Source organism: Sorghum bicolor, chromosome 5 (genome assembly GCF_000003195.3).
Source record: "Sorghum bicolor cultivar BTx623 chromosome 5, Sorghum_bicolor_NCBIv3, whole genome shotgun sequence".
NCBI lineage: Eukaryota > Viridiplantae > Streptophyta > Magnoliopsida > Poales > Poaceae > Sorghum > Sorghum bicolor.
Window position 1 is genome coordinate 64,210,892 of NC_012874.2, and position 15,243 is coordinate 64,226,134.

General features: G+C 46.3%; 2 protein-coding genes and 1 long non-coding RNA gene across 5 annotated transcripts; 1 reads left to right on the forward strand and 2 right to left on the reverse strand.

Moving 5' to 3' along the window:
• LOC110435253 lies at window positions 1,912-2,599 on the reverse strand. The gene is made up of 2 exons (XR_002452864.1): window positions 2,515-2,599; window positions 1,912-2,292 (listed from the first exon to the last, which is right to left on the reverse strand). It is a non-coding gene; the product is annotated as an uncharacterized LOC110435253 (long non-coding RNA).
• LOC8062661 (antimicrobial peptides) lies at window positions 3,338-5,193 on the forward strand. 3 transcript variants are annotated; one of them, XM_021461150.1, is made up of 2 exons: window positions 3,338-4,226; window positions 4,425-5,193. In XM_021461150.1, exons 1-2 carry the CDS (start codon window positions 3,438-3,440, stop codon window positions 4,776-4,778), a joined length of 1,143 nt encoding a protein of 380 aa, XP_021316825.1. In that variant the 5' UTR covers window positions 3,338-3,437; the 3' UTR covers window positions 4,779-5,193. The 3 variants fall into 3 exon arrangements, with proteins under 3 accessions (XP_021316825.1, XP_021316824.1, XP_002449751.1); XM_021461149.1 differs by having other exon boundaries at window positions 3,338-4,178; window positions 4,278-5,193; XM_002449706.2 differs by having other exon boundaries at window positions 3,338-5,193.
• On the reverse strand, window positions 6,710-14,785 carry LOC8062662 (protein ROOT HAIR DEFECTIVE 3 homolog 2). Its single transcript, XM_002450970.2, has 22 exons — window positions 14,498-14,785; window positions 13,918-13,984; window positions 13,713-13,815; window positions 12,941-13,011; window positions 12,790-12,853; window positions 12,643-12,708; window positions 12,503-12,550; window positions 12,356-12,418; window positions 12,229-12,285; window positions 11,867-12,025; window positions 11,684-11,752; window positions 11,519-11,610; window positions 10,913-10,991; window positions 9,734-9,899; window positions 8,914-9,038; window positions 8,557-8,819; window positions 8,333-8,429; window positions 8,055-8,216; window positions 7,863-7,967; window positions 7,461-7,555; window positions 7,261-7,357; window positions 6,710-7,171 (listed from the first exon to the last, which is right to left on the reverse strand). Exons 1-22 carry the CDS (start codon window positions 14,679-14,681, stop codon window positions 6,929-6,931), a joined length of 2,475 nt encoding a protein of 824 aa, XP_002451015.1. The 5' UTR covers window positions 14,682-14,785; the 3' UTR covers window positions 6,710-6,928.

Sequence of the window (15,243 nt, forward strand, 5' to 3'; positions counted from 1 at the left end):
GTGCCTCAGCTCCTGCCTCCGCGGCTAGGGACGGTGGCATCCATGGCGTCGCCTCTCCCCCCTTCCCACACCCCCTCCATGAACACCAAGGCTGTCGCTGCCATGGTGCCTAGGTTGCCCTCAAACGTAGACAAGCATGGGCAATAGCGAGGTCATCAAAGACCCTCTGAGCCGAACCGAGCGCCACCAGGGCCGCCGCCAGCATGGTCGAGCCAAGCCAGTCATGGCCACGACGACGAGCACCAGACGCTTCCTCTTCACCATCCCACCTATGACAGTAGGCGGCGAGCACCAGCCCGGCCACAACCATAATGGCGAGCACCGGACGCCACTAGCCCAACCACATGGCCTTTGCACGGTGAAGGTTAGGTGCTCGGCCACGATGGCGAGCAACCCAACCATCAACAGTGGAGGACGTGAGGCACGCCATGGAGCCGTACCAACCACCGCGTGCATGAGGCACCGACGAAGGACGCTAGCACAAGCTTGCCTTCTGCTAGTCAGCTCACGCTATGCCACACCATTGAGGTGCTTGATGAAATGAGAACAAGGAGAGAGAGGTGAAATTGTGATGGTAGGGCTATCAAATTTCTAGTCCGGAGTAACCATAGCGACTTGACCCAGGAACCAAACATGATCGGAGTTCAGTCAAACTTGTCTTGGCCATATATATAGCCATGCTCAGACTGGCCAGGGCCATACTTGCTAGCCATGCTGCACGGAGCCACCTTCACAACACACGCCCTTAGTTGCTCGGAGGTGCTGTAACTGTTGTTGGCGTTGGTGCTTGGGCTACAGCAAGTAGAGAGAGTGGTGACGATGGCACGGGAGCTGAGGGAGTCGGAAAGGAGATGAGAGAGAGAGAGATGACCGTGGCCATGGAGCAATTAGGGTTAGTTTGGAAACTCACTTTCTATTAGGATTTCAGACTTTTTTCAGGGTATGTCTCTCCCTTGCTTCTAAATTAGAACTCAATATACAACGTGGTTTTCCAAAGGGGGTTGAAATAGGGAAAACTAACTTAATATGTGTACAAAGCTACTCACATTAGTATAGCATAAATCTTTGTTCATACTAAATGTTATAAAAGTTTGCTAACTCTAGTCTTTTCGAGGTGCTCATCGAGATAGGTTGTGCGCGCGCGTTCATTAAATTGAATATATATGCGTCTGTAATTTGAAAAAAAAATATGAGAAAAGTATTTTTTTTTAAAGATTTATACACAATGTGCACCTTATAACTTTATAATTTTCTAAAAGTAAACTTACAGGATAAAAAAGTGTACAGAAGGAAATAAAAAAAACTCATTGTTTTCGATCCTATATATTCCTATACGGAACTGCTAGCGCCCGGACGTTCGGCGCCAACAACGCGTCCGGACGCCGAGCCCTCCCCCACCCGCGCCACAGAAAAGAAAAAAAAAGAAAATTCCATCCGCCTCTAACCAACTCACCTCTGCCCCACTCATTCCGTCCGGAAGACCGTTTCTTATCTGTTCCCTCCCAACCAACTTACCCCTGCCCCGCTCGCCCCACACAGAGGACCGCACTTCGTTCGTTCCTTGCGCAATGAGCCCATCCTCCGCCCCCACGAGCATGAGATCGCCCCTGCCCCTCGCTTTGTTGGCCCCTAGCAGATCTGCCTGCCGCTAACTCGTCCCTACAATCTATCCTCATACTTGACGCTGCAACACAATATATATAATAGTGCAACAACAGCTGACATACTGCTACAACAAACAAGTTGAAGTAGCTGAAACATCATAAACATCGTATTACAACAAACAAGAATAATTGCTGCAACAGCATGCAAACAACTGCTACAACATACAGATTGAAGTATTGGATAGAACAGCTGAAACACCATAAATATAGTATTACAACAACAAAGAACGGCTGTTGCAACAACATGTAACAACTAATACAACAGCATAGGTTGAAGCATTAGATGGAGCAACCGAAACACCATAGACATGTATTACAACAACATCGACCAACTGTTGTAACAACATGCAACAACTAATACAACAGTGCAGATTAAAGCATTGGATGGAGCGAGTAAAACACCATGGACATAGTACTACAACAACACCGAACAAATGTTGTAACAACATAAAACAAACTACTACAACATGCACACTGAAGCAACTGAAACAACATCTCAAAACACAAAACTGCAACAACGACTAAAACCTACTGCAATGTCTAGATAGAACCATTGCAACAATGACGAGATATGAACCCGAGAGCTCGCCGGAACCCTATCCTACTGCAACAGCACCTGAAAAACATACTGCAAAAAACCAGAGAACACCATTACAACACGTACGAGCACTGAATCCCAAGAGCTCGCCGAAACCTTGGCCAACACAATATCTCGTAGATCTAGATCCAGAGGAAGAGCAGGAGGAGCAAGAGGTGGAGGAGGAGCAGAGGAGGGCTCAGATCTAGATCCACAAGAGGAGAGAGGGAAAAGGGAGAGAAAGGCTTCGGATCCAAATCCCTCTCTACCTACCTCGTTAGAGCCGCGTCGTTGTCTCCATCTCCAGATGCATGGAGGTCACGAGAGCGAGGGAGAAAGAGCAGGGAGGAAGGGAATTGCGCCGCTCACCGAAAGCTGCCACCGTCGTGCTCTACTCCGGCGGCATGGAGGGTGTGCGGGTCGCAGCGGTGGGGAGGGAGGGAGGGAGAAAAGGAGGGAGGAGCGGCTCGCGCATGGCAGAAAGTGCGGACGCATGGTGCGAACGGTGGAAGTGGCAGCGAGATGTGAGAGAAAGAGTGGGGATGAAAAAATGAGTGGATGAGAAAACGTGGAGGGGAATAAAATGAGTGGACAGCAATGTCCGGACGGACGGACATCTAATTACCGATTCCTATATGTGGGCGCGTAAGATGAAACGGCTCCAGTCCCCCCCGTGCAAGCGATGCTGATCCGTTCCATGGCGTGCACGGTGCACCCGCCCACAAACGACACCCTTTCACCTACTCCCCTGCTCGGCACAACCTGCGAACACGAACACTCCCAAGTCCCACGCACTCCTCCCCTGCAAGCCGTGGTCACGTGGAGCGCGGCAACACCGCGCCGCGCGCCACGCCACCTCGGCCGTCGTCGCATGCTCGGTCACTCACTGTCACATGGTGCCACCATGCAGGCGCGACGTGGTGTCGCCGCGCCACGCGTCGCCATGCACGCCGCCACGTACGTCCGTCCCCGATCGATCGATCGAACACCTCCTCCCTCCTCGTCGTCGTCGTCCCGACGCATGCGCCGCGTCGATTATCCACTTCCCCCCCCGCGCTTCTATAAATACCCTGGCCTCATGCTCGACCATGGCCATCCACCCACCCACACACACCTCGTGTCCTTCACACAGTTCACTCACTCCTGTGCTAGTGTAGCTTGTGATCTGTCGACGATCGCTGGTCGGGGCGGCGGACATGGGGAAGGGTAGTGGGGGTGTATGGTGGGCGTTCCTCCTGCTCGCCGGCGTGCTGCTGCTGGCCGCAGCAGCCACGGCCGGCGCGGAGGAGGATGACGGAGCACTGGCGGCGGCCAACCGGGGCGGCAAGAAGGAGGACCTGCGGTGGTGCAAGAAGGCGTGCGAGTGGCAGTACGGAGAGGACACCCCGCGGAAGCGGGAGTGCGAGAGCCAGTGCCGCAAGCGCCACCAGCAAGCTGACGCTGACGCCGCCGACGAGGTGGTGGAGAACGGCAACGGCGACGGCGACATGGACATGTACGGCTCCCGCTCCGGGAGGCGCGAGTGTCGGCGCCAGTGCCTGCGCCGCTACGAGGACCAGCCGTGGCGGACCCAGGAGTGCATGACGCAGTGCCGCCGCCGCCACGGCGGCGGGCAGGCCGAGGCCGATGAGGAGGAGGAGGAGGAGTACGAGATGAGCGGCCGCGGCGGCGAGGGCGAGGGGCGCCGCAAGTGCCGGGAGAGGTGCGAGCGGCACCACCGCGGCGGGGACTGGTGGGAGAAGCAGCGCTGCCTGATGGACTGCAAGAGCCGGGAGCAGGAGGAGGAGGAGGAAGGCGGTAGCGGTAGTGGTGGCCGTCGCCGCCGCGAGGAGGACAGCGGCGGCGACCGCTGCCGGTGCGAGAAGAAGTGCGAGCGCCATCACGACCGCGGGAGCAAGCAGCGGTGCGTCGAGGCCTGCGAGCGCCGGCGACAGGAGGACAGCGACCGGTGCCAGAAGCGATGCCAGCACTACGGTGACCGGCAGGCGAGGCGGTGGTGCGTGCAGCGCTGCGAGCGTCAGGGAGCCGACGACGAGGACAGCGACCGGTGCCAGAAGCGATGCCAGCACTACGGCGACCGGCAGGCGAGGCGGTGGTGCGTGCAGCGCTGCGAGCGTCAGGGAGCCGACGAGGAGGACAGCGACCGGTGCCAGAAGAGATGCCAGCACTACGGCGACCGACAGGCGAGGCGGTGGTGCGTGCAGCGCTGCGAGCGTCAGGGACAGGAGGCCGGCGACGCCGCCGCCGCCGACGAGGACAACAGATACCCCGGCGAGCGGTGCCAGAAGAGATGCCAGCACCACAGCGACTGGATGAAGAGGCTGCGGTGCGTCGAGCGGTGCGAGCGCGGGCGAGAGGTGGACGACGGCGGCCGCCGCGACGACGCCGGCAACGAAGAGGACCGCGGCGACCGGTGCCAGAAGCAGTGCCAGCACTACAGCGACTGGGACAAGAAGCAGCAGTGCGTGCGCGACTGCCGTCGCGGCCGTGGCAGCTGGGAGACGACGGTGGCCGGCGCCATCCTCGAGGTGGTGTGAGGACGGCCGGCCGGCGGCGACGTGCATGGCGTGGCGCGCGGCTAATAATAAAAGGGGTGTACGTACGTACGTGTCACCGGGCGTGGCTTCTCTGCAGGGGACCCACATCGACCAAGTACTACTGCTCGTTCGTACTACGTACGTATATACGCCCGTGTATACGTACGTATGTACATATGTGTGTATACGTCTTTGCTGCACGTATGTAGAGAGACGTGAGAATAAAGAGTGGTAGCTACATGCACGGCGGCCATGGCTCTCCGATGAGAGAGCTGCTGCTAGCTGTGTTTGTGTGTGTGATCGTCATGTTGCTTGGTGAGGGATCTAGCAGAAGTCTAAGTGCGCTTTGTACTAGTTGAGAGGCTATCTCTGTAAGTGAAATGTGGTATAAATAAAAAGTAAAGGGTTCCTTTTTCGGAAATTGTATGTTTTTTCTGTCATGGTGGTGCTGATTTTTCTAGCTAGCTAGAGTCCTACAAAATTGAATTGTTTTTTCAAGTTTTCTTGCATTATAAAAGTACATTTGCATTTGCATTGCATATTTGCATGCACGTCTGTATATTTATTGCCCGATAAGTCATGACTAAAAAACTATATATTTATTTGGTTGATAAGTCATAACTAAAAGTTAAGTACTGTTTGTGATTTGTGGTGAAAGAAAATACTATTAAATAACTGATAGATTTGGCTGATAAAGCTGTATATATGTATATTTGTTTGGTTGATAAGTCATGACTAAAAGTACTGTATATTTGTTTGGTTGATAAGTCATGACTAAAAATACTGTTTATTGATTTATTACGAGAGAAAAATACTGTTAAATAACTAACAGATTTAGCTGATAAGGGCACTCACGATGCAGACTCTATCATAGAGTCTAAAGTTATTTATTATCTCGAACAATGTAGACTTGGAGTCTAAATAAGACTTGGAGTCTTATTTTTTCTACCTCTTTCTTCAATAAATATGCTGCCACATCAGCAAAATACCATAAATAATGTGTAATTAAATGTCTTGAACTCTGTGATAGAGTCTTGCATTGTGAGTGCCCTAAGCTTAAATGAAGAGACTGACATTGACACGTAGCCAAATAACTGTCGCCGCTTTTTCTCATTAAAGTGGCAATGGGTACCCGACATGAAATCGGTACCCGACATGAAAATCGATGGGTTTTTTTCTCTATTAGGGTAAGAATATGGATCAATTTCGTTATCCGTGAGTATTAACGAGGCAAAAGCTAGACCTAGCGAGTTTATAGACATAGCTCTGGTGGTACTCAAACCCGCAAAGCCATGGGTTTTAAACCCGGTTCATCATATCATGATATAATAAAATTATAGTATATAAGTACGAAATACAAGAAAATAAACAAAATAAAAAACATGCAAGCTCCATATGTTTTTTAGCGGAAGTTCATTATGTGAAAGTTACAGTTAGCTATAGTGGGCCTTAATACATGCACTTGGTCTGTTCGGACTCAAAGATATGACGGGTGTTGGCACTTAGCGTTAGCAGACCATGCCTGAGTGCATACTGGAGCTAAAAGTTTTTGTCACAACTCGCAACGTCTATTACGGAGGCATAGTAACACACAACATGAATGTCACATCGTCAAGTAATTCAACTTTAAGTATTTTGGTGTGCTATAAAGTAGACGTGCTCACTTGACTAGATGACCATCTTGTGGCGTGCTATGGTGGACACGGGCAACCTGTTGAGTATCCATGACCCGATAGACATCGGTTTAGGCATAAAATTAAACCCGTGACGGATCATAGATTTTTTAGTAGACATATTTTATGTTATGTGCATGGGTTTAGGATGACAAAGCCCAATAGATTTGTACCCGTTGCCATCTTTATTCTCATGTATTCTACTGTAATCTCACCTGTCTAGTACAGCTACACATGCAGATTTTTGGTTGGCCTTTGTGTTCTGCTACCATCAAACTCCATAGATGATCTTGCGTAGTTTTTCTGAACGGCAAAAGTTATGTGTTTTCATCTTACAACACACATGTACACATCAAAGTCAAAAGCACACGATGGCACGACAAAGATTCCTAGTTAGCTAGAAGAAACCCCTGAAGGCTACCTATGTAAGTACTGGACGAAGTCTGGAACTTCCACATGGAAGTTCTATGCACAACTTCAAGAGTCATCGCCGCTATTCGAGTCCACAGACGAGGAAGATGAGGATGGCGAGTCAGGAGACTGGTACTGCCCTTGAGCCTGTCGCCACGTCTGGTTCATGAAGCTCTGAGCATGGATAGGTTGGGGGCGGCGAGATGGATGTGGGGAATGCTTGTGTCTGTGGGTCATATTGATTATTTGCATCATAACGTCCATGATCGTGGGGAGTAGTCTTGATAAAATCGTAAGAAGAGCAGATAACTGCACATATATAGAAGAAACTCATTTTCAGATCAGTGCCAAACTACGTTACAGTAAGATTCAATATAAAGAGAATTTTATGTTCTTACCGTGCCATGACGAAAATAAGCAGTGATGTCATATTGCAGCCATATGGCATATGACAACACAAAGGCAACAAAGAGCCCTAGAAGGTACAACGGATTCCTGTAAAGAAAAAGATAAATGAACCTGTTAAACATGCTGACAATGAAATCTGCAATCTGGAAGTGTCACAGTCCTGTAGTCTGGCTTAGCCAAAAATGGTTACCTAAGAAGAAACATAAATTCGTTGTAGCCTAGTATTGCCAGAAGCAAAATAGTCCATGCAGGTGGCAACCAGCTCTTGCTACGCCTATGTGCTTCCTGGCGTCAGGAATTCAGATTGGAAGAATTCGATTAGCAAAATGCAAAATGAATTCAGATAGAAAATTCATAAACATAATTCAACAAAATGCAAATGGTACAGATGGCCTGACAAAACAAGTATTCTAAATATGGAAAAACAAGCAGGGATGAAATCTAGTATTGGTGTTCAGAAATCTGTGTGAAACCAAGAAAATCAGTTCCATAAGTTGATTAGCCAACAAAATTTTGAACATGGATCATATTTATGCAAGCACTGTCTCCAAATATGATGATCAATTGATAAGACACTAACAAAAAATTATACCTGCATAGTCATTGCTTGCGCAACAGAATACTCTGTCTCTGCTTTGAATTGCCTCCAGATGGACTTACACTGCACTGGCGTAATCAGTGTATCCTTTGGTGAAACCTGCAAAAATACATAAAGCATTCCAAACTATTTCTCTGTAGAACATCCTAAACCATAAATATCCAAGTGTAGCGTAGGCAGCAAAACCTCTTCCCACGTGCTTGAAGCAAGTGGATCAGAAGCAAATTCTATGCTCTTCTTGTGGGAAAGGGGTCCGCCATCCAAAAGAGCAGTAGTCAGTGCCCGTTCTATTTTGTCTGGTTTATCATCTAACCGTATAGCTGCCTTTACAGACATGAGTCTTAAAGCCTGCAGTGCAACATGAGATCCAGATTATGTTTCTCATGGATGAGCATTACAAATAAGGCCAGACACACTAGAAGTGTTGTGATAATGATTAGCTGAAAAATGTCATGTCTAAATACCCCTAAGCGTGCTTCTCTAGTGATTGAACGGATATCCTCATCTCCCATCCATGTCCTTGGCATCAAATCCCTATCATGGCTCAACACAGTGAAAAACCTACAAATAATCCAATCATATTAGGTACAAAATATATGAACACTCATGGTAGTAGGACATGAAAACTGACAATGCATTATCCCTTTTCCATTTCCCTTCAAATAACAAAAAAAGGAGCAAATTCTACCTTTCTTTCATGCGCATCAGAACGTTTCCAGCTTCTTCTCTAGCTTTCATTTCTACTACGCTTCTTGCATGTTCCCTCAAGTCCGAGACCATCTTACTAGAAATTGTCTGCTCTAGGTCAAACTCAGATAGGGAAGCTGAAAATGCAAGAGCAGCATTTTCAGTCTCACGCCTATATAGTCTCCTAATGCATGCCCAGGAGTCTCTCTCGCCAGTTTCCAGTATGGATTGTACAGGCCCAGCAATTGCGTCTGACAGCTTCTTCTGCAATAACAAAATGGTAAAAGGTCAAAAGATATGGATTGAATGTTCTGAGTTGACCATGACATCTAGAGGTTGTAAAATCAAGGAAAGTAACCTCATAGTTAGCTTTCAGTTCTGCCAATTTTACGTTCCTAATAGATTCTACATGAACTTGTATATGTTCTTGCAGTTTATTCCTAGCTTTTGAAGCATCCCACTGCACATGTTTAACTGCTGTATCTGCATAAAAAAAGAACTAGGGCTTGAAATCACTGAATTGTAGATTGTCAAATATAAGAGATACATAATATCATATAAGCTGTCTGCATGTGTGTTCCTCACTTCATTTGCTCAGTTCTGAACAGACCAGACCAAAAAAAAGAGAAACAGAAAAACAAAAACTGCTGTTGTTGCCACTGCCTTTTACACTCTTGTTGTGGCTGCTAATTAACTTTATTGTGCTCTTGCTATCGACCACTGCGGCACTGTTATGTGGGAATGTTCTCTTATGGACCTTCCATAGGTCACGGTTCAGACCCTCATCGCCCATATATTTTTTATGGTTACAACTAGCCGGGTTGGGCACTTCGTATGCACTTGATGCATGGCCTGTGCATTTGGGGCCCTGTTCCTTCCCCAGAGCTTGCATACCTGAGAAAGCTACTCTGTAGTAGACGACGAAGCTTGCTACAAAGGGTTTTCTGTATGTAGTGCTATTCATAACAAGCATCATCCATTCCAAGAGGACACATGATACGATAAAGAACTCCAGGAGCCTAGGATTGCACTAATGGTATTGTCCACCAGAAGCTCACAAAATCTTATTGTAGCCCTTACGTATTTTTATAGGAAACAGGAGGGGAAGCCCCCTACTGGTTAATATATAATAATAATAATGGAAGAAAAAAGAGGTGCTGTAGCGGTTGTTCACATACCTCTTATTCCAGCATCAAACTCTTCCATTGAAGCTTGAGAACACTGACGAACTGATTCTGCAAATCCCTCTGTGTTCCTTAATGATTGTTCCAGATCACTTTTGAATTTGTTAAGAGTCACAAGATGCAGGTGCTCCATTACTCTCTCGATAGCAGGATATGTGTGCTGCAAAACATGACATTCTGAGATAAAAAGGCCAGCTACAAAGAAGATGAAACAGTCCACTATCAAAGAAGCTGTTTTTTTTTTCTCGAACGACGCAGGAGAGCTGCATGTCATTTCATAACTATCAAAGGAGTTGTAACAACAAACATCAGATTTATAACATTATATCAGCCAGAGCTATGTATGTATCAGCGCATAGGAACTTAGAAGCGCATGATAAAGATTTAGTTACTTTTTTTTTCTCGAACAACGCAGGAGAGCTGCGTGTCATTTCATTAAGAAGACAGAAAAACCGGTAGGCACCGGCCCAATTACAAAAAAAAAAACTCCACTCACACACACACACACACTTCTAACAGGAGACAAGGCAACAACTAAAACCCCTGGTCAACCTAGACACCACCTAAGCGGCTAGGGACAGCGACCGAGCAAGAAGCTCTTGGAGCTTAGAAGCTCCAGCCAGCCCCCAAAAACTGCAGCCATCAGCTGTCACCCGGAGCAGGTCTGGAATGCTAGGCCTAGCATGCTCGAAAATACAAGAGTTTCTGTGTTTCCAAGTTTCCCAAGCTACTAGGATAACTAAAGAATTGACCCCCTTTTGCAATTCCTTTGGAACGAGCCAAAGACTTTTCCTCCACCAGCTAGAGAATTTGGTGTCCGAAGTTGAGGGCACAAGAGCAGGTAAGTGAAGGGCTTGAAGAATTGAAAACCATATCTGCCTGGTGAAAACACACCCCACAAGGATGTGCTGTATGGTTTCTTCCTCCACAAAGATTTAGTTACTAAAAGGACTGAGATGTTTGCAGTTTGCACTAAGATGTGGTTGGAACATATACTCAAATATATGAAATAATAACCGGCAAGATAAAATGTCATGAACCACTGATTCTTAAGCAAACTTAGTAATAGTCCTTGAGCTTGATCATGGTCCTCCTCAAGCATATAACAAATAAAATCATCTAGGATAAACTACTCAGCAAATCAGGGTGATTTTGGTCATTTGAGTTACTCACATCTAGCATTGAAGATTCTAATTGTTGCCGCTTAGCAGCTCTTACACCTTCATCAAAATACATGGTTTCCATGTCATACCTGCAACAAAATTAGTACAATAACTTGTCACGTCGGCTTACAAGCAACAGTCAGGTTAATTCATGAGACTCCGCATTTTGCTTAGTGTTATCTAGGACTAAAAATATTATCAGTCACCTCAGATATCAAACACTATTCCAATGATAGAGAATTCGCATGCTGCCAGTATAGTTTAAATTATTTCAAGACGAAACGGGTAGAGCACTTAATACAGTACCAGTATTAACGCATTGGAATTCATATAGGAATAACAAAAGGAGAAAAAAGAGGGCCATTATAAGGAAACCAGTAATTAGATCAACTTATTTTCAGATACCAACTTAGTTTCCATATAGACAGTCCACGGTTACATGTCAAACAGTATGAAAATGCATCAGCATTTTGTCTCAAGACTCAAGAGAATGAACTGAGGCAAGTAGTTAAATCTAGCAAATTCAGGTTTTGAACACACAGATTCATGGCATCCACTATGTTTATCTTAACTTTCTATGAGAAAATCTATGATGATAATTAGTTAGATCACCCACTCTGATAGATAAGAGTCGAGAATAGCATTGAGCCTCGTTCCGAAGCTTGGTGGCAGACCAGATTTTACAGCTGCATCTAGCTCCAACCAACCCTGCAGAGCAGAATAATTCCCATTCAGCCAATCAAACAAATACTAATACAGAATGACATAAGAACATTGTCACCTCATCGGACAAAAAGTATTTGAGCTTTTCATTTGCAATCTCCTCACATCGAACAGTAGCAACCATGACCTAGACAACATACAAGAAAAGTTACATTTCAAATATAGAGAGTCAGCATGTCCACACACACAAATTATTACTATTTAGTTTTGTAGCATTGATGGCAAATAATGGCACAATAACCTTGTGAGCAGGAAGGTTGAGGTCCTTATTTTCACGTATTACTTTCCAAATCTGCAGTGCACTGAGACAGAAGCCTGAAGAAGGTACCACACCTCTTCTATCAGCTGCAAGACCACCTGGTGCAATTGAATGATAAAACCTCTGCCTTAGTTGTCCAACCTACAAGAAAAAAAAAAGACATAGTACAGTAAAAGTTCTTCTGTATCATTAAAGTGAAATAATTAAGGCATGCATAAATCTGAACTCATAAGTTCCACTGAAGATGAAAATTTCATAACAAATGCAATTTCATCCAATAGAGAAGAGAAGGGAATGGGATACAGTGAACAGAGAAAAATAGAGTAATTGTACGACCAGTCTACCTGCTCCTTAAATAGTTCTTCTTTCTCTTCATAACTCGATAGAGCAGTGACCTCCACCTTTATATTGCAGAAAATATGAGTCAGTTGATGCATGAAAGCCTTACTTTAAGAAAACTAATGCACTGACATTGAAGAAATCACTAAGCGCTGCTTCCTTGTAAGCTTCTGGTTTCTGAACAGACTCCCATATCTGATAAAAAAAAAGACAGTGATTTATGAGAATTGCGACACGACAAAGAGGAAAGCAGGTAAGCTGATAATAAAGCATTGGCACCTTCTCAATATCCTCCTTGAGAGCTTGTGTCAGGTACTCTAGTGGAGTCTGCAAATACAGGATCAAAATCAGAGCACAAGAAAAGTCAAACAAACTGAAAATATCAAACTGCAGAATATAGACAAAGAAACTGTACAAACCTTTGTTTTATCGCGGATAACAAGTAGCAGTGTCGTCTTGCGAGGGCTGAATAAACGCATCAAGACCTTAATAAAGAGAGAAATGATAATAAGTGACTGAACATGGGAGAAAAGGAATACAGTATCTCACTGTAAGGGAAGTATCACCTGAAATACTGTTCTCAAAAGAGGCCTGTTAGCAGCATGTTCTCGCCCAATGTCATGACACCACCTGCAGATGGCATAATACTTAAATATCTCCTTGCTCACCAAAATTTTAACTTTCAGTAAAGCAGTAATATGTGAAATAGAAACTCACAAATTTATCATAACAATGTCTGAAACTGCAAGAGCAAACAGAGCACTCTGCTTCTCGAAAGCTGTATCATCCTGCAAGAAGAAAACACTAGTATATAAGCGATAAATAACATTAGGTAAGCCTAAAACACAAGAAATTCCAGATTTGTGAAAACTATAAATGACTGACTATGTATAATTTAAGTTGATGCAAGGAGATCTTTGTTCAACACAGAGAGAACGGGTATGGTTAATTAAAACTAAATTAATTACACTAAAAATAATGGATGCACAAATGAGTTGCTTGTATTCAGGCAGCAGAGTGTAAACTAGTGACTAACGCGAAGGGACATGTATAGCTCCAAGCAACCAAATGCATTAATCACCCACATGGTATATTATTGGCAACATTACTCACTGTATAGTAGTCCTGAATCTTTAAGATCCATACAGGAGATTAACAACGGCATCAATGGTGCATGTGAATCAATCCAAGTACTAATAATTACTAAACACAGCCAAATTCTTCTTGGCAGGTTAAATGCCATAGTACATAGCAAATCAGGTACTTGTAAATTGTAATTTGGCAACCCGTCAGCACATAATGAGTTATGGTAAGGCTTAAGGCACAACGCACAGAGAACACAAGAACATGCTATAGGGGGAGGAGGAGGAGGAGGACCAGAACAGTCAATTAGTAATGTCGAACATGAAAAACACACTTTGATAAGGAAGAAGAACACTGTTCGGGAACATTTAATAAGTTGAGAAACGGCTGCAAGTAGAACTTTCACCTGCCCTCGCTCCCTCCCGTCGGTCCCCTCGAGGTCCAGCACAACAGTGAAGGGCTCGATCCCAACAGCCTTGGCGATCCAAATGCCCTTGGTGGTCTGGTGCCTGCAGGTGTGGAACAAAACGATCAGAGCACACGTCCCACCACAGATGTAGATGATGTTACAACTTACAAGCAATGCTTCTGCTGGTGCTCGCGTAGTTTACCTTCCTTTCAAGGCATCCATTTCCCTGAAGCTTGTCCCGAAGACGTGGTTGAGCAAGGTGCTTTTCCCTGGCCGGTGTACAAAGCAGCAGCAGCAGCAGCAGCCGTTAGAGACGAGCCCCGAATCCAATCCAATTACCAGGACAAAATCGCTAAATGATGGTTGATGGAATTGAAATTGAAGCCTAGCAGAGCGCCAGAGCTCGACGATCATTACAATACACATGGACGGGGAACCAATCAACTGTGCAGTAATAATGTAGTACTAATATATTTATTTAGACGCAAATTGGCAACGGCCTGTAATTCTGGGGGGAAAGATTGGCCACGCCACGCCACGACTATACGAGGATGGATCATTCTCGATTCCTTACCGATCGATCAGATCACCATGATCAGCTGACTAACAAAGACAGGAGACTTTTACCCGGGAGATAACGGAATGTCTGAAACTCTGAATCCGTTCACTACGCACGCCGACTCTGCACAAAACCCAGTGCACGAGGAGGACGCCGCAGCACCTACCAGAAGCAGAGGGGAAGGGGGGAGGAAGGGTGACGCGGCTGACGTATACGCACGTACCGCTGCCCTGGGGCCCGAGGATAGAGACGACGGCGTAGGAGAGGCCGCGCCCCTGGAGCCCCGCGGCGGCGGCGAACCGCTCCGTCGCCGCCGCGTCCATCTCGCCGTCCGCGCCCACCACCTGCGCCGCGTGGCACTCCCCGCCGCCGGCTCCCTCGACGCCCCCCGCCGCCGCCGCGGCCATCGATCCTCCCCACTCGGTCGCCGCCGGAGAACCGAACGAAGCAACCCACGAGTTGCTTGCAGCAGAGCACAGCTGAGAGGGGACGCGCAGGCAGGCAGGCAGGCAGGCAGACAGGTGTCGCGCTGCGCCGCTGTAGTGGGGTTTATACGTGGGTTTACCGAAGCAATAGGAATAGAAAAACGGCGGATGGATTGCGACGGAAGGGTTGGAGCCCATCCAGGGGCTTCCAAGCCATACGTGGCTACAACAGCAAGACGAATCCGTGACTCTAAAAAAAAAAAACAAATAACAACGACCCGAATCCGAATACCAATAGCCCTTTTATCGAGCGATTATTACTCTAGTTAAATCTTAAGGATTGTATACATCCACGTTTGAGCAAATTAGGCAGATCACTCATGGTTTACAGTCATATAGTCTTCGAGCATATTCGCTTGTCTGAAAAGTTATTGTTGAAAATATTATTCGCTGATTTGTTACAAGAGAAAAACACCGTTGAATGACTGGTAGATTCGAGCTCAAATGAACTCGCTCTTCATCGTATGTCCTGCACAAGTATACA

Coding starts and splice junctions, on each gene's coding strand:
- LOC8062661 (XM_002449706.2), top strand. CDS start 3,438: ATGGGGAAGGGTAGTGGGGGTGTATGGTGGGCGTTCCTCCTGCTCGCC.
- LOC8062662 (XM_002450970.2), bottom strand. CDS start 14,681: ATGGCCGCGGCGGCGGCGGGGGGCGTCGAGGGAGCCGGCGGCGGGGAG. Junction 13,012..13,712: donor ACGGGAGGGAGCGAGGGCAG/GTGAAAGTTCTA, acceptor TTCTTCTTGCAG/GATGATACAGCTTTCGAGAA. Junction 11,611..11,683: donor AATACTTTTTGTCCGATGAG/GTGACAATGTTC, acceptor TCTGCTCTGCAG/GGTTGGTTGGAGCTAGATGC.